This window comes from Symphalangus syndactylus, chromosome 4 (genome assembly GCF_028878055.3).
Source record: "Symphalangus syndactylus isolate Jambi chromosome 4, NHGRI_mSymSyn1-v2.1_pri, whole genome shotgun sequence".
NCBI classification, from domain to species: Eukaryota; Metazoa; Chordata; class Mammalia; order Primates; family Hylobatidae; genus Symphalangus; species Symphalangus syndactylus.
This window is the reverse complement of record NC_072426.2, coordinates 75,510,713-75,535,126: the sequence shown is the minus strand read 5'-3', so window position 1 is coordinate 75,535,126 and position 24,414 is coordinate 75,510,713. Positions and strand designations below refer to the sequence as shown.

General features: G+C 35.8%; 1 protein-coding gene across 31 annotated transcripts in view; it reads left to right on the top strand.

Moving 5' to 3' along the window:
- PARD3 (par-3 family cell polarity regulator) overlaps window positions 1-24,414 on the top strand; it is a 712,145-nt gene that overhangs the window by 419,134 nt on the left and 268,597 nt on the right. For 27 of the 31 annotated variants that reach the window (XM_055275119.2, XM_063638014.1, XM_055275120.2 and 24 more), the window contains 4 exons: window positions 3,713-3,804; window positions 6,516-6,599; window positions 19,271-19,396; window positions 20,567-20,949. In XM_055275119.2, the coding sequence (XP_055131094.1) occupies window positions 3,713-3,804; window positions 6,516-6,599; window positions 19,271-19,396; window positions 20,567-20,949 (685 nt within the window). The remainder of the gene's footprint in view (window positions 1-3,712; window positions 3,805-6,515; window positions 6,600-19,270; window positions 19,397-20,566; window positions 20,950-24,414) is intronic. The other 4 variants (XM_063638016.1, XM_063638015.1, XM_063638010.1 and 1 more) reach the window with 1 other exon arrangement.

Below are 24,414 nucleotides of genomic sequence, written 5' to 3'. Positions count from 1 at the left end.
CTGTAGCTTTCAGGTAGGGTAAAAATTCTAGACCCCTCCTACTTTTTTTACATCTACTTTCTCTCTGAAAATGTCTTCAACCACCACCCCATAGAGTTTTCTTCTTCTTGCCATGCACTTGATAGTATATAGCATTTAGTTATCTTTTTCTTGGTTTCTTTACTCGTCCTAAAGACATTTTACAGTGATAATATTTTGTATATAGCAAAGCACAGTAAATATCAGGTGTCAGCAAGTTTCTAAATTATAAATAGTATGTTTTTTATTTGATTGGGTAATATGTTTCATATTAAATTGTTTTGCAAGGCACAGTGTATGAATAGATGAATACATGTATATACTCTTAAAATGTCATATATTTGTACATAATTGCCCTAAAAGATTTATCAAGGTATGTTTTCTATATTATGTATTATCTATTTCTGTCTTCAATAATGTTTATAAAATTACCATTTGTTGGGTAATTACTGTGTGTCAAGGCACCATTTAATGCTTGTGATATGGAGGATTTTCTTACTGATTCTCTCAGTACTAAGAGGAAGAGTTTTTAAAGAGTGTGTGTGTGTTTGTGATGGGGTCTCACTCTGTCACCCAGGCTGGAGTGCAGTGGCATGGTCATAGCTTACTGCAGCCTTGAACTCCCGGTCTCAAGCTTCTTGCTTCAGCCTTCCCAGTAGTTGGGACTATAGGCACGCACTATCTCACCAGGTTTTTTGTAAAGACCGAGTCTTGCTACGTTGCCCAGGCTGGTCTTGAACTCCTGGTGTTAAGCCATTCTCTGCCTCAGCCTTCTAAAGTGCTGGGGTTATAGGTGTGAGCCACTAAGCCCAGCCAAGGAAGATGTTTTTATTGTTCACATTTTACAGAAGAAGGGATAGAAACATGGAAAGGTACATGACTTGCATAAGGTTATAAAATTGGCAAATGATAGAATTGCTATTCACACCCAGGTCTGTTTAACTCTTGAACCCAAGCTCTTAATGTCTGTACTCTGCTGTGAAATGGAGAGTAGGGAAAGGAAAAAGAAAAAAAACAAATGACTGTATTGTCTCATCTGAAAGTTGTTTGGTGTGGTTTAGTTTAAATTGATACTATATAGTTCTATTTTTTCCTTACTTTAAGAAAAAAATAGAGGCGGGGTCTCACCATATTGCCCACACTGGTCTTGAAATCCTGGGTTCAAGTGGTCCTCCCACCTCGGCCTCTGAAAGTACTAGGATTACAGGCATAAGCCACCTCACCCAGCCAATACTGTATAGTTCTTAAATATTGATTTGACATACGTAATTACAGCTTTGTTTACTGTAGTTATAATGGAATTCAGTGTATAGTTCTTGCTAAAAGTAACTACATTCAGTCACAGCTTAAAAAAAAGTACCAGACAACAGAATAAAACCATATAGGATCTGATAATTTACACATCCAAATATTGGGAAAATCTAAGTTGAGGTTCCACAGCAACTGCAGCTCAGCCTCAGGGCAGTGAATGTTGCCATCCAAACTGGACACTGTATGTAGCTTCATGAAATAATATTCTCCATGCTCTTAGATGCCTGATAACGGCCACTGTGGGAACAATGTGTGAATTATCAGTGACTGTTTTATCATTGTAGTTTGGGGCATTTCGTTTATGTGGCTGTTTCGTAGTGCAACATAGGTGTTTCAAGTGGTGATACATCTTGGTGGCGTTTCAGTAGTCCTTAAATTATTAATGAATCCTGAAAAAAAGATCTGTAATGTGTAAGATTATTTTTGTGTCCTACATCTGGTTTATAAACAAATCACATTTGCTGTCCTTCCTGCACCCACTCCCATTGGAAAAGCATAGTTTTAGGAGTTCGTGTTTACATTCCAAGTGCACTTCTCAGGCAGGTTCAAGATGCTGGTTAACCTTTGAAATGTATTATGTGCTGGTGCTTAAATGAGACAGATGACTGAGAAGTACACGTTAGAGCCTTTCAAGACACAGCATCATCAATCAAATAGCCTGGCTTCATGCAGAGCTCCACCATCCAGAAAGCATAGAGCACAGCTATGACTCACAGAAAAGTTTGGTGCCCTTAGTTTCTACTTCTCATAGATTCGCAAAGGAAATGTCAGTTGGGCCTTACTGCCTGCCTTGTCTTCTCTTAGTATCTCTTCAGTGATTTAATATACTGTTTGACATTGTATCTTGAACCTGTAACTCTTGCTTATCTGTTGTTCCTATTGATGGCATACACCTTTCTACTGTGAGTCTCTCAAATAACGTGATTGAAAATATAAAATTTTTCTCTAATGTTGGACTTCCTGCCCTAATATAGGTGGCTTAATAAGTTTCCAATGTGTGCACCTATGAATTATGTTGAAAAAAGTTCACAATAAAATCACCATTGTTAAATTTATGTAATAGAAAAGATATACGTAACAAATTATATGTATACATAAATTATACATATAAACTTCTAAGAAATAGATTAAATACATTTTACTTAGTTGTATTTGGGGGAACATATTACCACAGAGATTCCTAGGCATGATTTTACTTTAATTAGCAAAACATTTACAAAGCTTCTACTAGGTGCCAGAGACTGTCTCCATCATTGTGTTTGGAGAATCTGAGGATCTCTTCACTGTTCTAATCTGGCTAGTAAGTCCATTGATCTCAGTCAAGTATCTTTATCATTATTCAAATGATTTTGAAAAGCCAACTTTTAACTATTAATAATAGTGAACTCTCTAATGAAAAGACAGTGGCCGAGATTATAAATGAAGGTAGATTCTTGGGTGGCTTTTCATTTATTTTTGTGAACTACCACGTTTATTACACATGCACCTTTTTGAGTACTGATTATCCCATTTGAACACCTATCTAATCATTGGTTTGTAAGCTAAGAATAGTATAACTTCAATAAACTGACATGTGTAAACACCAGCAAACTTATTGAATTTCTGCAACACATTGGAGCAATTTGTACAAAATACTGCCTTTGTCAAAGGAAGCATAGGAGGATGGGGGCTGAGTACTTTGTTACTTTTGCTTGTCTTTTTGTTTGGTCCTTCATGCACAGAAGTAAACAAAAGTGGTCCATTATGGCTAAGACCTTAATGACTTTACAGATACCTCTAAATAATCAGTCGATTGGCTTAGGGTAACTTTGTGTGAAATTTTATGGGATGAAGGCTGTAAAATCTGGAACTATACCACTGCCTGCTCCTTTTGACAAGCTGCGTTAGTAGGAATCAAGAACTGAGAAATATGACTTTGAAGCTTTTGGTAATGGTTATGGTTTATAATCGTTTTAACTGTTTTGAGTATGAAGCTGTTTTCAGACATGCATTTCCAATGTCATGTATATTTGTTTATCAATACATTGTAACAATGGAGTAATATATAATTACTTCCTAAAATATACATGAAAAGAAATGAAAAATGACCAGATAAGAAAATTAGCATAAAGATAAGTTTTTTTCTTTGTTTGTTTGTTTTCTTTCCTTATCCCAGTAGCATATCTTATTCACCTTCTGGGATACACTATCTCATGAGACTCTTGTTTTCAATTTTAGCTTTTTACAGCACACACTGATCCTATCATTAAAGGTCATCCTTCTTTGAGGAAACAGTTACCACGATCATAATGCCTATTAGACTCCCATTTTATCCAGTTTCCTTTCACATTGTAGCAAGAAACCTAACACAGAGTGTACTTTTCTTTATGTTGGCTGTCTCTAGGATGAGGATGGGACAGAAGAGGATAACAGTCGTGTTGAACCTGTTGGACATGCTGACACGGGTTTGGAGCATATACCCAACTTTTCACTGGAGTAAGTTACTGATGGTTTCAACTAAATTTGCAATATACATGTAGCATCATAAATTGCAGCAAGTATTCCGAAAGCATATGGCATGAGGAATGTTTGTGCTTAGTTAAAAACATGCCGTGCATTGATTTGTTTTTCTAAAGAACATCTTTCATCTCTTGAGTTAATTATGTAATGTAAGCAGTATAGCATGGAAGTTCATGTGTACCTGTCCTGAGTTTCATGCCCTGGCAAATACTATTAAATTATAATATAAAATAGTATTTGATTGAAGATGTTTGTCATGTTAACAACACTGTAAACACCGTAACTCTTTTCAGACTGCTTTGTGTGTCAATATTTTGATCATGTGTCTGTTCTTCACTTTGCTAAATTGAAAAAATTTGCGGACATACTTGAAAAACTAGTTAGATCATGTTAGCATTAATTATTATAGTGTGTGTGTATATATATGTATTTATTGTTGTTTGAAGAAATAGAATCTCTCAAGATATTTAATGAAAAAGGGAGGTCCTAGGTTAGGGACCTTGAAAATGATTTTAAGTATAAAAGGACAAAGAAAAATCTCCTATTTGTTCCACAATGTTCTGATTTTTTTTTTTTTGAGACGGAGTCTCGCTCTGTCGCCCAGGCTGGAGTGCAGTGGCGCAATCTCGGCTCACTGCAAGCTCCACCTCCCGGGTTCACGCCATTCTCCTGCCTCAGCCTCTCCGAGTAGCTGGGACTACAGGCGCCTGCCACCACGCCCGGCTAATTTTTTGTATTTTTAGTAGAGACGGGGTTTCACCGTGGTCTCGATCTCCTGACCTCGTGATCCGCCCGCCTCGGCCTCCCAAAGTGCTGGGATTACAAGCGTGAGCCACCGCGCCCGGCCCGATGTTCTGATTATTTTAAATATTGACATGTGTAAATGGTAGGCATTCTCAGGACTTCTTTCCTTGGTAGCTTAGAGCAGGGAGGGCAGTCATTTTGGATTTTTTTCTTTGACTTTGGACAGAAGTTGGGGATATAGACATTGACACTTATGTACTTAATTCTGTCTTCTCTTGGTCTTCCAAGAGAAGTGAGATGAAGCAGGCACTAGGATCAGATGTTGTTTGAATGTATGGCAGCCAGCACGCTGAGTATTTACATTTAGTAAAGTACTTGCCATGCCATAGTTCTGTTTAGAATGTGAGATAAAATCAATTTATTGAAGTTATGCTATTCTTAGCTTACAAACCAATGATTAGATAGGTGTTCAAATGGGATAATCGGTATCCAAAATAGAATTTTATGAAATTTGGTAAAAAAAAATAAAAGTAATAAAAAATCCATTTAACCATTTGGCAGTATGGCAGAATTTTTATGTTGTTTTAATTAGTGCATGTGATTAAATCTGTGCACATATTTTCAATTTTGATTTGTTTGATATTCCTGTCTTTATGCAGGACATTCATAGTACATAGGATAACTTCAGGTTTTTATATTAGAAACATAATTGAAAAATTGGCATTTTCCATCACATAAAATTATATTGTGATCTTTGTGAAATTCACTGGTAATAATTGATTGTTTTCCAGCTGGCTTAAAGTAGATATTTAATTGAAGTACTATTTCCAAATATTGGTTGTTAGGTAAATACTGCTTAGACCTCTGATGTAATATGTATATATAAAAAAATCTACAAAGAAAGCAAAATCTCATTTAAATAGTTTAGAAAATTACATTGTCTATACCAATTTTCATTAAACTCAGGCTTTATTTTATTAATAGTAAAGATTCATAGACTTGACAAATCCATACGTTATGTAAGGTTATGTTCCTTATGCAGAATAGTTTTGTAATAGAAGTAACTTCATGTTATGTCATATAATATAAATAGCTTCATAGCTGTAGTCCCAGCTCCTCAGAATACTGGGGCGAGAAGATTGCTTGAGCCCAAGAGTTCTAGGCCAGCCTGAGCAACATAGCAAGACTCCCTTTCTAAAAAGAAAATTAATTACGAGCAATTTTATGAAAATTATTTGCTTTGTAGTAGATGCCTGTTGGCTTTGAGAAAGGAGTTTTGCAAGCTGCACTTGCAGCACTCTTATAGCAGTTTAGGGAAATAGTGACTTTGAATTGTCATGAAGTAGTGAGCAGTAAGGACAATGGTGATCTCCCTTGGGCTGTCATTTACAGGAGTGAAAACTTTGATGTCATTGGATTATTGGAAGGATTAATGATGTGACATATAAAAGAGCACTTTGTAAATTAGAAAGTGTTCTGTAGCTGCAACATCTTTATTCAGTTAATCTTTAGAGTCCTTGGTAGCCACAACATCTTTATTCAGTTAATCTTTAGAGTCCTTGACAAAGGTGTTGGGATGGAAGAGTTTCAGTGTAAGTCTAAAGATTTGACTTGAAAGACATAAACTTGTATTACACAGAAGAATAGGGTCGGTCCAAGAGAAATGTTCTGTGTCATTTTAATGTAGTTATCTCTGATGATTGCTCTCCCTCCATGCCATCAGACTAGTGTTCAGGTATGTAGTGTTTAATGTTGCCTTCATCACCATGCTTATATTCCAGAATATGTATATATATGCCTGTGCACTTGGTGGGATTTTTGTTCTGTTCTCTTTTGTTGTTTATTGTGTGTCTGTGTTGTTGCAGTTTTTTGTTTTGTTTTGTTTTGGTTTTGGTTTGTTTACAGTACACGTTCATGCTCCCTCATTCATCATTGTCTCACAGTGATATGGTAAAGCTCGTAGAAGTCCCCAACGATGGAGGGCCTCTGGGAATCCATGTAGTGCCTTTCAGTGCTCGAGGCGGCAGGTAACGTATCTTGGAGGTTTTTAATTGAATCATAATGTAGAGTGTTTTATCTTCATTTATGCTCAGATAGAGAGTGATGTTGACTTAGCATATGCTTAATAGGAAACATTCTCATTTGGAGGCAACTGCTTCTTCATTCCTATATATATGTCATAATCACAGAAAGCACTTAGCCTGATGAAGAGAGGTTTTGCAGGAACGTGAAGAAACTGCATTTGAATTATCCTAATAAATTTATTGTTCATCACACTCAAGCAAACATTTTACTTTGCTGTAAATTGATGATGAACTTTGAAGTCAGAACTCCAGATGGATTTGCAACGTTAAGGAGAGCTTAAAAGCAGTATTTTTGGGAAAGCTTAATGCAATAAAAATTATCTAGAGGACTTAAATTTGATTTAATCTTTAAATTTGTGTTTATTTAGTTCTTCAGTTTTTTGAGTTTTTTTATTGTTAAAAACCTTTAATGTGAAATTTTAAAAAATTAGGCAAGCCATAGATTTCTGAACAAAGAGTCTAAAAATGTTGTACTGTTTGTTAATCTCAACTTCATTACTTTACAGAACATGTGTCCTTAAAAACTTCAAATGTTATATCAGTTTCCTTGATTCTGTTCCTTTTTGTGTGTGAAAGGACTGTTGTGATATTTTTGGTTTTAATGTATTCAAATAGTATGAACTGATTTTCCAACAAAGGCTTGGCAGACCTCTGTAATAGACAAGTGAGGTGCACTGCATCCTTTCCCATGAGTCTGAACTTGTGCATGTTTAACTTGTTTAATTTAATTGCATCTTCTCTTACTTGCTCTCTAATGATTACCTGGGAAGATATATTTATGAACTATTTTGGCTTTTTAATTTTTAACTTATTTCTTTTATCGTTATCACCTTATTTTTTTTTCTTTTAATTTTAACTTTCTTTACATGGTGAGAAAAAGTGGGGAAGTTGGAGGGTAGACTTAAAGCAGTGACTGAGACCGTAGAACATAGTTTAAACTGTTGTCAAGTAATTACAGGCATCTAGGGTGTTGTAAAAGATAGATGTGTGGGATTAAAGTATGCATTTTATTTTTTAAAATGAGTATTTGAGCAATGGTAGTACTTTCTTGTTACGTGTAAGTAACTGTGGTGAGTTCAGATTTCATCTCTCATGGTTCATGCAATGTTCTAAAGCTGAAACTTGACTTAGAACTCTGCTGGAATATGAATGAGGCTTGAATGGTAGTGTTATATAACAAGGTATAAAATTCACCTTGAATTTTCGAGTGGTGTTATATTCACAGAGTTGTGGCTGCTTTTACTTTTTAATTCTCTTTAAAATTCTTTTTTTAACTTGAGAGAAGCATTAATATTTCTTCAAATAACTTATAAACAATATTATTTTCAACATGGCCTTGCCTTTATTTCATGTAAGAAATTGAGTTCTAAATTACCTCAAAAGTTAAATTTTGTTTTCATTTCTTTCCTGAGTAGGAAAAAAAAGATAAGGTAAAATGCATGGATTATAGCTTCCCAATATGCATATGCCTTAAAATGCCTGTGAAACATAACTCATCACAAATGAGATTTAATTGTGTCTGTACCAACTTTGAGCCAGCATTTCAATTACATGTTATTATATTTTCTGTCGTTTATTGTGTATTTTCTACCTCACTGTGAAAGGATATTAGGGTAAAGTGAGCAGATGAAAAGCCTAAAGCAAAAGGAGAGTAAGATGGAAAAGTAAACTTACTATCTAGATTAAGTCAAAGGAAGGCATTCACAAAATCCACCACAGTTTCTGGTTACCATGGCATTTAGTTTTGATAACCAAACAGATTCAAGAAAACAAGTATGTCTTTGCAGAACTAGAAGTTCTTTTATAGCTGAGTCATTTTTAAGCCCTATTAGTTTGACACTTAATGAAGAAAGTTGGGCACAGAGATTTTCAAAGAGACAAAGAAATTTAAGAAAAGCAGATTCTTTATAACCTCATTTTAGGCATCACCAATTTTCATATGGAAGCATTACAGAAATAGTTTGTGATTCTCCAATACCTGTGTTACATGGTTAAGCTTCCTTGTGGAATTGATAGTCATGGTTCCTCATAGTTGGGTTAATAATGGGAGAGAAAAAGTAGGTGGTCTGTTCAGATTGACAGATACAAATCTCCAAAAACCCAGAGATACCCACCTTCCTCATTCTCAGAAATGCTCAGAAATGGATTCCTGTTATTTCATAAGAAACTTTTCCAAGCATTTCTCTTGTGACAATCCCTGTGTTAGGCGCTAGGAAACAGAGATGAACAGAGTATGTTCTTCCTCCAGAGATTTGCAGTCTAGATGGAGTGATAGCCAAGAAATCACACAATTATAATTATGTGATAAATGTTGATATAGTTATATAATAGGTGCTCTGTGAGCTGACAGGAGAAGAATGGTCTGAATTAGGTAACTGAAAATGGCTCGTTGTGGAAGATGATTTTAAATGTGATGATAGCTTGTAAAGGTAGCTGTGTCAACTTCATGGTGGCTTGTGCAAGAGCAAATTAAGCAATGTAGTGTAGCAGGAAGGAAGAAATTAAGTGAAATTAAGAAATTGCACATATATCTAGTAGGAATACAATAATATATATTCATGATATATAAGTAGAAATTTCCAAGATAACTTCCCTTATATAAAATTCCAGTCATTCTTGAGCCTTCTCAATTTTGGAGGATAACTAATTGAATAACAGTTGCTGAATACTTACTTTTATAAAAGTGACAAATACATGTCAGTATTGCTTTCTCATTTAGATTTTCAAAGTCAAAGCATCTAATGAATAATGCAGAATACCAATTGTATATTTTGAAGAGAAGGAACATAACCCAGACCACCTCAAGTATCAAATGTCATTAAGGAAAACAGTAATGTAAGCTTGTGAAGTTAATGTTAGAGAGATTTTTACAGCCATTTAGACCTTATTATGGCCTGATGTGTGATGAAGTTTTTTTTGTTGTTGTTGGTTTTTTGTGTTTGTTTTTTGTTTTTTTGAGACGGAGTCTCACTCTGTCGCACAGGCTGGAGATCCTGGCTCTCTGCAACCTCCGCTTCCCTGATTCAAGCAATTCTCCTACATCAGCCTTCCTAGAAGCTGGGACTACAGGCGTGTGCTACTATGCCTGGCTAGTTTTTGAATTTTTAGCAGAGACGGGGTTTCACCACGTTGGCCAGGTTGGTCTGGAACACTTGATCTCAAGGGATCCGCCCGCCTCAGCCTCCCAAAGTGCTGGGATTACAGGCGTGAGCCACCATGACTTGGCTTAAGTTTTTTAAAATAAGAATCTTGCACTGCTTACTTTCAAAACTATTTTCTAGACTAAGTTGAATATTGGTTTTCAATGAGGGGCATTAATGGCAATTAGCTCATCCTCCAACCCCTGCCTTAGTTGACTACCTGCTGATACTTAGAAATAGAGACAAATAGGTAGAGAGACAATATTATCTTCCCCATGATAATGTTTTTCTTGAGTTATTTCCTTGTATGTTATTCAAAAACAAAGTTAACTGATCCTCATCTATAACTGTTCATTCACAGTTTCATTACTTCGGTGATTCCTTTTTTTAAATTATTTTCTTAGTAGAAAAACATTTACCTAAAATGTTTCATTACCTTGGAATCAATTTTTATTTCACCCATATCATTTCATTTCCTCCTGATTTAAATGAGAAACATCAGCTGGGCGCAGTGGCTCACGCCTGTAATCCTAGCATTTTAGGAGGTCTAGGCGGGCGGAGCACTTCAGGTCAAGAATTCAAGACCAGCCTGGCCAACATGATGAAACCTCTGTTTTCTATTCATATCTCTGGGGAACAAGAGTCTACAGGATTTTGATTTCCACTTACTGTTTGATAAGAAAGCCTCTTTTATTGTAACTACATATTAATTCCTAGCAGTGCATGCCCTTGATTCTCAGGAAGAAGGGAAGTTGAAAAAACCATATAAACCCATTTACCAAACTCTCATTAGTAGTATGTACTCACGGAACAATCTTTCTTAACATCTACTTGTCAATCATAAGACTTAAGGAAAAATCTAAAGTTTCACAGTTAGAAAATCAGGCCCTGTGAAGATGGTGGTGAGGGAAATGCAGGGACTCTGGGTGTAGGGCTGGCTTTCTGCTACTGACTCATGTTGGCAGATATCTTATTTATTAATTTATTCTCAACTTTTTACAGATTTATCATCATTTGATTTGTCTGATTAACTTTGATTTTTATCCCAAATAATTTTTTTCATCTGTTTATCTTCAATACAATATTCAGAATATTAGGTGAAGTGTCCACATCCTTTGGAAAAAGCTTCATCAATTTCTGTGTTAAAGTTTATTTTTATGACTTTTCCCCTCTTTATTTATTTGCTTAGTTACATTATTGTCCATAAATTCCATCATGAAGCTGAAAAATGAAATCACATCTCTAAGAGAATATTTTTTATTTTTAAAATTGATTTATTCTTTTTTTTTACTTTCTTTCTTTCTTTATATTTTTTGAGACAGGGTCTCGCTCTGTCACCCAGGCTGGAGTGTGGTGGCAGGATCTTCATGCTCAAGTGATCCTCCCACCTCAGCCTCCCTAGTAACTGGGACCACAGGCACACACCACTATGCCTGGCTAATATTTTGTATTTTTGGTAAAGGCGGGGTCTCCCCATGTTGCCTAGGCTGATCTGGAACTCCTGAGCTCAAGTGATCCACCCACCTCAGCCTCCCAAAGTGCTGGGATTACAGGTGTGAGCCATCACTCCTGGCCACTAAGAGAATATTTTTAATGTTTTGTGTTTTTGAGTTGAAATAAAAGTGACCCTGTTGGAAAATATGTATTTCATAAGTATTATTTGCATTCTATTTAAACCTGAATATAGATTAATTAGAAGGTGATTAAAATAATCTATATGCAGATTGTATTGTGTAATTAATCTATATTCAGAAAATCACTGAAATATAAAAGTTTGTTTTTTACATCCTGCATTCATGTCTTCAATAATTTCCCCCTCAAATATAAACTGATGTTTCTCTGTCTACAAGACTAGTAGTCAAACATCTTTGGATGGTCTTGAGACATACCATACTCATCTATTTAATTCTGCAGAATCTGAGCTTCCCTCTCCCCTCAACTAAGATTTACATGATTATAATTATATTGTTTGTCATTTTTATCCCTTCCTGTCTGAACAAAAACTGTATGGAATCAACACCACCGAGCTCTGTGGGAAAAAAGAAAAACCTGCTCCCTTCGCTCTGCTGGAAGCTGGAGGGTGCTAGGCCCCTGGGTAGTAGTGCATAGAATTCTAGTTTTTTTCCTCCTTTCTCTGTATTTTGGGCTCAGAGAGTACACTGTGTCTCTATGTGAATATGGACAGTTAGCATTTACCAACGTGTTATCTGTCTACTTTCTCTTGTTTAAAAAAAGAAAAAAAAAAAACTTAAAAAAATGGGGTTACAGAAGGTCAGCAAAGGGTGGGTTTGAGATGTTTGGGTGGGTTAAGTGGGCATTTTGACAACATGGCTTCTCCTTTGGCATGTTTAATTGTGATATTTGACAAGACATCCTTGCCGTTTAAGATGACACTTTTAAAATAAATTCTCTCCTAATGATGACTTGAGCCCTGCCACTCAATGGGGGAATCAGCAGAACCTGTAGGATCTTACTTGGAATTGCCATTCTCTATTGTAATTTTGTTCCTGTTTATTTTTAAATTTTCTTTTTGTTTCACTGGAAAGGAAAGATGATGCTCAGTTTTAAACGTTAAAAGTGTACAAGTTAGGCCGGGCGCGGTGGCTCACGCTTATAATCCCAGCACTTTGGGAGGCTGAGGCGGGCGGATCACGAGGTCAGGAGATAGAGACCACGGTGAAACCCCGTCTCTACTAAAAATGCAAAAAATTAGCCGGGCGTGGTGGTGGGCACCTGTAGTCCCAGCTACTCGGAGAGGCTGAGGCAGGAGAATGGCGTGAACCCGGGAGGCGGAGCTTGCAGTGAGCCGAGATCGCGCCACTGCACTCCAGCCTGGGCGACAGAGTGAGACTCCGTCTCAAAAAAACAGAAAAAAAAAAAGTGTACAAGTTGCTTTGTTACAATGAAACTAAATGTGTACACACACACACAAAAATTATATTGTTTGTTATACCCTTTTGTTCATCTAAGATATTCTTTATCATTTTTTGCTCTATTATGTATTGAAAACAGAATTTATTTTCCCCAGATTGGGAGTTGGGAATTTTGTATTCCCTCTCTGTGTCAGTCAGTGACTGACTTGACCTTATGTTGTCCTCGTTTTATTGGCACGGGGATTGTGAGGACTGGATAAGGATACCTCGCTCAGTAATTTTTACGTAGTGTGGCCTTGGGCAAGTTAGCTTCACTTAGCCCTACTCCTTACATATGAAGGATAGGAATCATGACTTTTGTATGGTTTAAATAAGAAAATATATGTAAATCATTTAGCAAGGTCCTTGGCAGTGGCAGCTAATAAGAATGATCAAATCTTGAGAAGAGATTTTATACTCAATTTATCTTTTGTTATGTACCTTGAAATTCCCTCCTGTGGTGCTTGGTATTCTGGTTGTCTAGGTAGGTAGTGATTAGTCTACCCAATGAGAGAAAGTGATCATTTTCCTCTTATATCATGAATCTGGGAGAAAATTTACTATTATTTCATAAAATTGAGAATCCCAATACACATTTGTTTAGTTAATTGGGTACATACGCTAATGAAGAATTACAGTCAATTTGAACTTCACGAAATAGCTGAGAATAAATATGCTCTTGAACTTTGAGTACTTAATTTTAATTTAATTACTTTTGAAAAAAACGCAATTTAACTTTATTTGCTGAATCAATAGTCTTTTGTCCGAAAGTTTTCAATTGTGCATTCTCAGCTGCAGACTCATTTGTTATAATAAAGGACTATAACATACGCATTGGTTTTAGAGAGAGAAGTTGCAGTTTACACTAACATGAATCATGTCTCTTTATATATAGCAATATGACATCTGTGATTTCTGCTCTAATCTAAAGGAATTCTCCATGTTTATTTACCTTTTTGGCCTGATTTATCTCATTCATTGAAGTTTTTCTAAAATTAAGATTTAAAGTTTTAACTTGGCATTCCTTTAAACGTTCTCCTTTCGGTGTTCATGCTTTCAGTGGCAGTACTTTCTGGGCTCATGTAGGTAGTTGCTGGCCCCCATGGGCTGTACTCAGGGAGCTGAGCGGTTCTTGTTGATGAGACCCTATTCTGCCCACTCATATTCTGCCTTCCCTACCGTTGTGATGTTTATACTGTGTCAACCTTTATTAAGATGAATTATAATCATTTCCATACAGCTGGGTGGCAGTTGTGGTAGTTTACATTATCAACGCAAAACTCAGACTTACTCAGCCAATTTGGATGTCAATAAAACATTTGTTACTTATTTTCAGTTTTATCATTGGTTGTAATTTATACTTAGAATTGAAAATGTTAACATGTGTGACTGCGTTTGTTTTAATTAAGTGTATAATTAGGCTAATGAACCTTGTAAAAATGTAGTGGTGTAATCCTTAATATAATCTAAGTAGTTAAATTCTAATTATGCATCCAAAATCATGTACAAAGATGCAGCATTTCAATGGCTCACTTTGTGCTACTGTACCCTTGCTTGTCTTTCTTTTTTTAAGAAACATTGTTCAAAAACGATGAAGTCTTGAAAGAAATATGCGTGTAACATACTTTTGTATTAGGAAAATTATTCAGAAGTGATATTTTTATGCAGCAGATGTAGTGTTTTCTTCTTTTCAAATTTTGAAGAAAATATAGGAAACTAGAAGAGGAATAGATTTGGGGATGTTTCACCTCCATCAGGAAAAATCCATTTGCTTGAAAAGCATAAAGCCAAGTAGGGTTTACCTTAGATTCATAAGGAAGGTAGAGGAGGTTCTGTTTCACATAACCCTAAACCCTATAGTCATTTCTTCTTAAATCTGCACCACTCCACTAATAAATGCCCAACTCTTTTCTCTTATGTCTTTTGTCCTAGCATAACCAATCTGGGGTTGTTCTGCTCTTGGAACCATTCCCCAAACAGTTTACTCCAATGTCTCCTTTACTGACACCTACCTTTTTTATTTTTTGCAAAGTGGTTTCTTCTTAGGATGGAACATGGTTGCCCCAATAAGGAATTCTGGTATTAGCTGCCAAGAAGGGACACTGTTCTCTACCAGCACACTGACATGCCAAAATGTCTAGAACTTCATTTGCTTTGATTACTTTCTCTAATAAAACTGTTGCAGCAGCCATACCATAGGCAGTTGGTTCTTTATTACTTTAGAACAAATTCTGATTTCTAGTTGAGTTTACAAAATATATCCCTAAAATTTGTTTTTAATTATATTGTTTGATATAGCTTTAAGTTGCAAATGAGGGCTATGGAAATGTATCTGCTTGCGAGCACACATTTTTCAGGAAAGTGTCTCTTCTTACTACTTTTGATTTCCTTCAGAGGTTCTTTTCATTCTCAGTCTAGCTGTTATCAGTTCAATTTTCTTGTGACTTTTTTTTTTCTTTTGATAGTTCATTCCCATTCCTTTGTAATCATTTTCACCTAGTGGAGTAAATGAGATAATTTTGCAGATTGTACCACTTTCCTTTTAAATTAATCCATTCTTTTTGAGAGAATGATTCTAATAGTGTGGTTAAGTACTTAGAAATCAGCAGGCTACTAACTTCACCTTGATTCAGTCTGTTCCCTTGATTCCCTGGTCTCTTGCTGTGTCAGTCAGGGTGATGTTCTTTCTCTTCTGCAGTCTTCTTCCTCTCTCTAACTCCCAGCCCCCCATCAGGTCTCTAGTACTGAGTAAAAGGAATCTGAGATTTTCATAACTTACAACAATGTTGTTTGCTAAAGCCTCAGTTAATAAATTTCCATTATATTTTCTGTACGTATGCGGTGTATTTATGATTTGTAGAATTTCTACTGTATGTTAGGATTACTAATGCATTTGGCCATTGATGAGGACTTATTTAGAAAGACAACCATTCAAGAAATGGAACACGACATGCTTTTTTACTTTGGATTACTAGTCTAGAATGATTACCAGAAAAAAACACATAGGTTTAAAACAGAAAAATTATGAGATGAATATAAATCTATTCATCTACTTATCTGAAAAAAATTATTAATGTTACTTCTAGAATTAAAGAATAGATTTCAGCTGGCACAGTGGCTCAAGCCTGTAATCCCAATACTTTTGGGAAGCCAAGTCCAGGAGTTCAAGACCAGCCTGGGCAACATAGTAAGAACTCAACTCTACAAAACAAACAAACAAACTAGCCAGGGGTCGTGGCATACACCTCTAATCCCAGCTACTCAGGAGGCTGAGGCAGGAGGATTGCTTGAGCCCAGGGGTTTGAGCTTGCAGGGAGCTGTGATTGAGCCCAGTATACCTCCAGCCTGGGTGACGGCAAGATTCCATCTCAAAAAAAATTAAAGTGAAAGGATTTATAAGTTATACTGTTTTAAGTTGTCATAAATACTGAAAGGATGTATCCAAGATAGCTTTATAAATTTAAATAAATGATCAGTGCTAATTAACTGCTAAGTAATTTCCATTGAAGATAGTTTATATATATTTTTTTGTAAAAATTTTCTATGGACTATTTTAGATTACACAAAATATAATACATAAAAACATACTAATTGTTAGTCACTTATATTGCAGTAATATTGTATTTATATTGCAGTCATATTGAGAAATCGCTTATGATTTCACCAATTAAAAACTCATTAACTGGAGTGAGTCTTGGTAGGGTGTATTTTTATTGCAAGGACTGAAAGCATACACATTCCAAAGTGTGTTTGGTTTATAGTGGTGGCTTTTAACTACAGCTGTGGCACCTCACATGTGGTTCTGTTGTGATTACCTGTGGGTGACTGAGACATCGTTTCCTTCAAGATGTTCTTTGAAAGTGAAGTGGTCAGATATCTTCTGCATTTTCTAGTGGTACCAATAACTGCGATTTAATTTAATTTCTTGTATTAATCTTCCTCATTCATTGGAATCATAGATAATATCTTAATAATTCCTTTTTTTTGGACAGAGTTTCGCGTTGCCCAGGCTGGAGTTGCAATGGCGCGATCTCAGCACACCGCAACCTCTGCCTCCTGGGTTCAAGCGATTCTCTTGCTTCAGCCTCCCAAGTAGCTGGGATTCCAGGTGCCCGCCACCATGCCAAGCTAATTTTGCACTTTTAGTAGAGACGGGGTTTCTCCATATTGGTCAGGCTGGTCTTGAACTCCCGACCTCAGGTGATCTGCCCGCCTCGGCCTTCCAAAGTGCTGGGATTACAGGTGTGAACCACTGTGCCCGGCCAGTAATTCCTTTGATTCCTATGATAGAACACTTTGTTCAGTTGCAGATAGAAACAAACAATAGGGAATCCTAGGGAGATAAATTATGGACATGATCACATTTAAACAATAACTTAATTTTTGGTTTGGCATATTATGGAATCTCTTTCTCCCAAATATGAACTGAGAGTTAAGTTGCTCCTGAAGGTAAATCAGTGTACTTTATTCTTACCTTTGAGTTGAGATAATTTTATGTCTTTATATAGCTGCAATAAATGATAATAAGTAACTAAATATTACCTACATAATATTGTTTTTACTAGTCACTAATATTTTTAGACTCATACAGTAGTAGGTGCTGATTCTCAACTGCTAAAATTACAATTCTTGCAAGCTGATAGGCTTGACTCTAGTATAATGCCACCTTATATTTATTAATAAAAATTAGAATGAAATTAATCAGTGACCTTATAAATATTGTAAAAATGTTAAACTGCAAAATAACAAGTGAAATAGGACTTTTGCCTGAGTTTATTTCAGTTTCATCGTATCTTTAGTAGAAATGATACTTTCATGAAGAAAGGATCTGAATCTAAGTTCTGTTCACTTGTATTCTATTTTGCAAAAAGCTTATAGAAATAGACTTGTTTGCCTCAGCTAACCTCAATCATGCCTTCATTCAGTTGTCATTTATCAAGACCTTACTACTAGTTCAGTGCTTGAACTGCCGAATCTTATGTTCTCTGTCTGCTAGGAGCTTACAATGCACTAATAGAGATAAAGTATGTATATAACAGAAGAATATGATAAATGCCCATGGAACAGATACAACAATTACTGGAAAAGTATAGAAGCAGCAGCTATTTTGGTATATTTCTACTGGAAAACATACACAGATGACTGCAAGTTGTAATTCTCTTGGAAATCATATAGACATTATTTGAAAATTAGGGTGTCTTCAATTTTAATTTATGCTAGATTCTCAATTTTAGTGCCTGTCTAGGCATTTTTGTCTCTTTATTAGGATTATGAAAGAAAATACAAATTTTGGAAGTAAAAAGAATAAGTTCATATAAAAATTTTAATATCATGATACAAAATTTATGTCAGCCATCAAGTAATTAACAGCAGTCAGGCCGGGCGCGGTGGCTCACGCCTGTAATCCCAGCACCTGGGGAGGCTGAGGTGGGTGGATTACCTGAGGTCAGGAGTTTGAGACCAGCCTAGCCAAAATGGTGAAACCCCAGCTCTGCTAAAAATACAAAAAAGTTAGCTGGGCATGGTGGCGCATGCCTGTGATCCCAGCTACTCAGGAGGCTGGGTCAGGAGAATCGCTTGAACCCAGGAGGTGGAGGTTGCAGTGAGCCAAGATCATGCTATTGCACTACAGCCTGGACGACAAGAACGAAACTCCATCTCAAAAATAAATAAAATAAAATAAGACTAAAAAATAGAAATAACAGCAATCAGAGCTAGGTTAAGACCCCTGTCACTTATACTGTGATTTAAAGAAGTATTTCTTATTTGTCCCAGTCTGTATAGAATGTCCTGTCAGTTATGAAGTTAGTGTTCTAGAGCAAGTAGAGGGTCTCTCAAAGGTCATTCACACTTTTCTTTCAACCTGAGTGAGTACATATATGGAAGAGATGAATGGTGATTGGCATTATTTGACCCTCTCACTGACGTTTTTCTGTTGGGTCATTTGTTTTTCCAAATGGGAGTATTGACAATAAATGACTTACTTTTGGGAGACCTAACAGGTTTTGAAATTCACAGTACTAAGCACTATCAAATTCAAATGCAAAGCACGGAAACTCTTTTATTTCTGAAATCTTTCCTATTATCATTCTCAAACCTGCAGTGCAATGAGGTTAGCTTTTCCTCATTACCTTTACTTTCACAGAAAGATGGGAGTTGCAGTCGTCCTTTAAGCTAGCGTACCAGCTGGCTTAAAACAGAAAATTGCCCAAGCCATTCAAAAATACATGCTTATCCATCCTCCACACTGCAATACCCACTCAACCATTAGGTGGGCTCTGTTTGGGGCATTTGTAAACAGAGAGAGTGTTATAGCTTGTTCTCGAAACATAATACTGACCAGCCAGAAAATGATTTTTTACATTTATGTAAGGGATGCATTTTTACATGTCATTTAAACTGTTGTGGTTTTTGTCTGTCGTTTAAAAATGTATGAATAGTGATTTTAACATGCTCCTTTGTAAGGAAATCTTTGTAAATATAATAACAGCATTAAAGTGGTAGGGCAATATGCATGGTGGAGATATTACATGTGTAATCATTTGCATTCTTAATGTTCCAGAACCCTGGGGTTATTAGTAAAACGATTGGAGAAAGGTGGTAAAGCTGAACATGAAAATCTTTTTCATGAGAACGATTGCATTGTCAGGATTAATGATGGCGACCTTCGAAATAGAAGATTTGAACAGTAAGTGTGTGCTCGCTGCACTTCGGTTCTTACTTGAATTAGGCACGACAGAGTGCAGTCACTTGAAATGCTTCAAACATGTCTGTGATCTCAGTCTGTATACTGGAGAGGAATATTTTCTGCCATTAGCTTTTAAAAATTTAAACATACTCAAAGTAATTAATACCATTAGACCATATTTCAAAATGTCCTCTGATGGATATAGCTCTTCTTAAGTAGTATGGCCCCCATTTCAACTTTACAATTTTGCTGGTTCCTCTCCTTTTGGAAAATTGACAGTGTGCCCATTTTTATCATACTTTAACTCACCCGTCCACCTTTGCTACGCACAGTTTCTCTAGATACAAACAAGCAGATGAAGCTGTTTGTATCTGCTTGAGGTTGTATTCAGAACAATATTGGATTATATTCAGATACACTTTATCTTGATTCAGGCCCTTAGTCAATGAAAAACATAAAAGTTGGCCAGTTCTTTTGAAACAAGGCAGGAGGAAACAGAACTCTTAAGAACTTGAGGTCCTGACCAGGGAACCAGCATGAGAAAGAGCTGCTTCCCAGGCTGGTTGTATGGTTGCGCTGTGACCCACAGCTGTTAACATTTTGAATTATTGAGCCTGGATTGCTGTTGTTGAGATTTTTACATATACCAGCTTAATAAATAATTAATAGTTACTTTCTATAGTCTTGTGTGTGTGTGTGTGTGTATTTTAAAAATTTTAAATACACATCTAACCCAATCCAAGATTCTAAATATAATTATAAAGCTCTTTCTTTGAAAACTTAAATGAAAGTATTTTGTAATGTCTACAGGTTGTGTTAGACAATGTTGTCGAGAGAAGGTTCCATTTGGTTTCTATTATTGAAATTATAATACCTCTGTTGTACTTAAAACATGTTTAATGATTTACAATTGAGAGAACAGAATTTTATCTGTAGTTGTAGATAATTTTTCTATTTTTATTGAGAGAATGAGAAATTTATATTTGAAGAAACAGCTATTCATAGATCAGAGCTGCAAACTTGATTGATAAATGGGTTATTAGAATTTTGCTTTTCAGTTTCAACAGCCTGTCAGTTCTTATTGCTTAATTAGTATACTTAATTAAGCTCATAATATCTTCTAGTCTGCCAGTCTTAATTTGCTAATTTTCTATTCTTTCTCAAACCCAGAGCACAACATATGTTTCGCCAAGCCATGCGTACACCCATCATTTGGTTCCATGTGGTTCCTGCAGCAAATAAAGAGCAGTATGAACAACTATCCCAAAGTGAGAAGAACAATTACTATTCAAGCCGTTTTAGCCCTGACAGCCAGTATATTGACAACAGGAGTGTGAACAGTACAGGGCTTCACACGGTACAGAGAGCACCCCGACTGAACCACCCGCCTGAGCAGATAGACTCTCACTCACGACTACCTCATAGCGCACACCCCTCGGGAAAACCACCATCCGCTCCAGCCTCGGCACCTCAGAATGTATTTAGTACGACTGTAAGCAGTGGTTATAACACCAAAAAAATAGGCAAGAGGCTTAATATCCAGCTTAAGAAAGGTACAACCTATCTTGTTTTTGTTTTGTGGAATTTCTTTTCTTAGTAGCCACACACAAGGGTAGAAATGAAATTTATTTTAAAAGTCAACCTACTAACCCAAAGCACCCTGAGTCTTATCTAATTATTTTGTGAAAGAACTGATAGATTTTTTAAAGCTGCTTACCTTTTAACATATTTAAAATTGTATTTCTTACATGTCTCAGGTTTATTTTGCTCTGTAGAAATTAAAATGTAAAAGTGCAGAGAATAAGACTTTAAAATATGTCTATGAGAAGAAGATAGCAGTTACTGTAGTAAAATTTTTGATTGTGAATGAAAATGTCTTCAGGACATTAATATCAAATGCAGAACAATAGTAAGGATTTGACCATTTTGACTGCCCCATTTGCTGTCTAAGTCCAGCCCTCAAGGAAGACTTTAGTGCACATCAATCTCAGTATTTGATGTGGGGAGGGACCAATTTGTTTGAGGCTGCCAGTAGTTTATAGTAGGTTGCTGAGAAGCCAGGCCATTGGCTCTTGTCTTTTGTTTTCTTGTATTACTGCATTACTTCCCTTTCTTTTTTTTTTCTTTTCTTTTCCTTTTTTTTTTTTTTTTTTGAGAGAAGGCCTTGCTTTGTTGTCCAGGCTATAGTGCAGTGGTGCAGTCATAGCTCACCGTAGCCTGCAACACCCCACATCAGCCTTCCAGGTGCTGGGACTAGAGGCACGTGCTGCCATGCCCATCTAATTTACAAATTTTTTGTTGTGTTGGAGTCTTGCCATGTTGCCCAGGTTGATCTGGAACTCCTGGCCTCAAGTAGTCCTTCTACCTTGGCCTCCCAAAATGCTTGGATTATGGGAGTGAGCCACCATGTCCAGTCCTGCTTCTCTTTCTTATGGTGATGTGGAAGTCATGATGGCGATTACCGATTCTTCATACATCTTCCATCCATTATGTATTTTAGTACCCTTCCTGTATACAGTGGATCGCTGTATAGAGAGCATGTTCTTGAAGTTTGCCTCCTTCAAGTGGAGTGCAAACTATTGGACTTGACTTTACGATTTTCACCCAGTGTTTCGTCCAGGCACCAAGATACACTTTTACTGTTCATGATCCGTTTTAGCTGAGCATTTTGATATATTTTTAAATCATGTCTTTCAAAATGGTATTATTATAAAGAATATTTATTTTTTTTTATAGGCTCAACCATCAACTCTTATAGTTGGATGGAAATGATTCCAAGAGAGGTTCATTATTTCCTCAGGTCATGTGGCTGTTGGCCACAGATTCTTACTAGAATGTTTTCCATATCCGGATATTCAGACCATTCTTCTTTACATTTGGGGTAGCATTTACAAGGTTGTAAACTCTGAGACTGCTGTTTCCTTTCCAACTCATATTCTTTCAGTGAACTTTATGTGAACCTCAAGTTTCTTATTTCTGGTTACTGGCTTTTAAGCTCTAAATACTTGGTTGACATGATCAGGAGTTGACAGCTTGCCTCGTTGCAAACACAGAGTCATATCAACAGAAACCCCTTTAGCTCTGTCAATTCCTAAATGAGAGAAGTATCACATCCTCTTTCCTCCTTTTGCTCTACTTAAATGACAGGCCCTTGTTTTTAACTAAAAACATACCAAGAACCACAAATAGAATTGTATAAAAAATAAAATTCTGCTTGAGATCTCTAAACAAAGGTACAGTATTTTGCTTCACCATTGTCATAAAGATATTGGTTCATAAATATCTTTTCCTTTTTACACTGATACAGCAATATTCATTTAGTTAATTATGGTTTTTCAAAAATTGGGATATTTGACAAATCATGATATAACATGAACTTTTTAAATGAGGTGATTTGCCATTAAAAGTACCATTGTTTTGAATGCAGATATTATTTTAATAGCATTTAATGAAAAATATTGCATTTACACAAGCTAATTTAGGAAGACTATGCTTAATCACTGTAAGGAGAAACAATGGTTTTAAGTGTTTTTCAGACCTTGAGTAATCTTAATGATATAGAGTCCCATAGATCTATCTTGATTTTACTTTACCAGCTGTGTGAATGTATGACAAAAAGCACATGCTGCTTGTGCGTGTTGCCAATACTTACAAATATTTTATATAAAAATTATGTTTACTATAAATGTGGGGAAGAATGCTGATTATCTTTGATTAGGACTAAATGCATATATTTTAATAATAATGAATGTAGGAGAATTGAACAGGCTTTCCTTGTAGCTAGCAGATTTTTTTCTTACCAGTTATTACATTTATTAGTGAAGTACATTAAAAACGTAGGATGTGTCAGTGTTAAACTTCAGATTCAGTTCAAAGTGAGCTAATGTGCTTTGAGTGGCAGCAGTTCTTCAAAAACTGGGATCAACTCTTAGTACAAAAAAGATGTCAGTATAATGATTCTTTGGCCTAATTTTGGAGCTATATTATATAACGTGACAACAGAATAGCCTCAGTGTACTTGCTTCCATAATTATGATTTCTTAATATTTATTGCCATTTTGGTATTCTCAAATACCCTGCTCTTTCTAGAAATTAGCTTTTTAATAAAGTCAGAGGAGAAGGTCAGTAATCTGTTTCAGTCAGTGCAGAATGTTTTGTTGGCTTTGTTAAATGAAAATTGATACCTACTTATCTTTCCTTGAAAGGTCATTGCCTGAACTTTTAGCTTACAGATTTAGGGGTTATTGCTGATATTTTAATAGTATTGAGGTTCCTACAGCAGTCAGCATTCATAGTTCAAAAAAATTAGCATTGCAAAAGGAGAGTAATTAAGAATTATTTCTTAATAAATGTTACTGCAAGTCATTAGAGTTTCGTGAAAGCAGAGACATATGGAAAAATCTCACCAGAGCAATTACAAACATTTCATATAGACAGTATGCCATTCAGGTGTTCAGCATGGAAGACGTCAGAAATATTAATAGTCCAGGCACCCTAAAGTGACTTCAGACTAGGAGTAAATGAATGCTTTGTTTGATGTTGAGAATAACTATGGTAGGTTTTGCTACAGGAATAATTATGGAGTGTTTTCTTTATTTCTCCTTTAATGTTTCTTTAATCTACATTTTTATTCACCCATTTTTTGTTCACTTATATTTTATACTTTTCATTACAGTTTTACACTGAGTGATGTATCAGATTAATATACTCTTTTCTAGATTTTTCAACTTTACAGATCTCTTTATTCTTCCCATAATGAGCAAGCATTTGCCTTAACAATATTTTAACTGAAATGGAAACTAATATCTTAAGAAGTAACTTTTAAAAAAAGCTTAGATAGAAATCATTGTAAAAATGTTGTGATTCATTAGAAATGTATCATTATCTTCCCATTTTTTCCTGGGCACATGTTGGCTTCTTGTATGTTGATTCTAGTGACATATAAACGCTTTTCTGCTTTGTATTGAGTATGTAAGACTGCCTGTCAAGAAAGCTGCCAAAGAAATGAGAATTTAAAT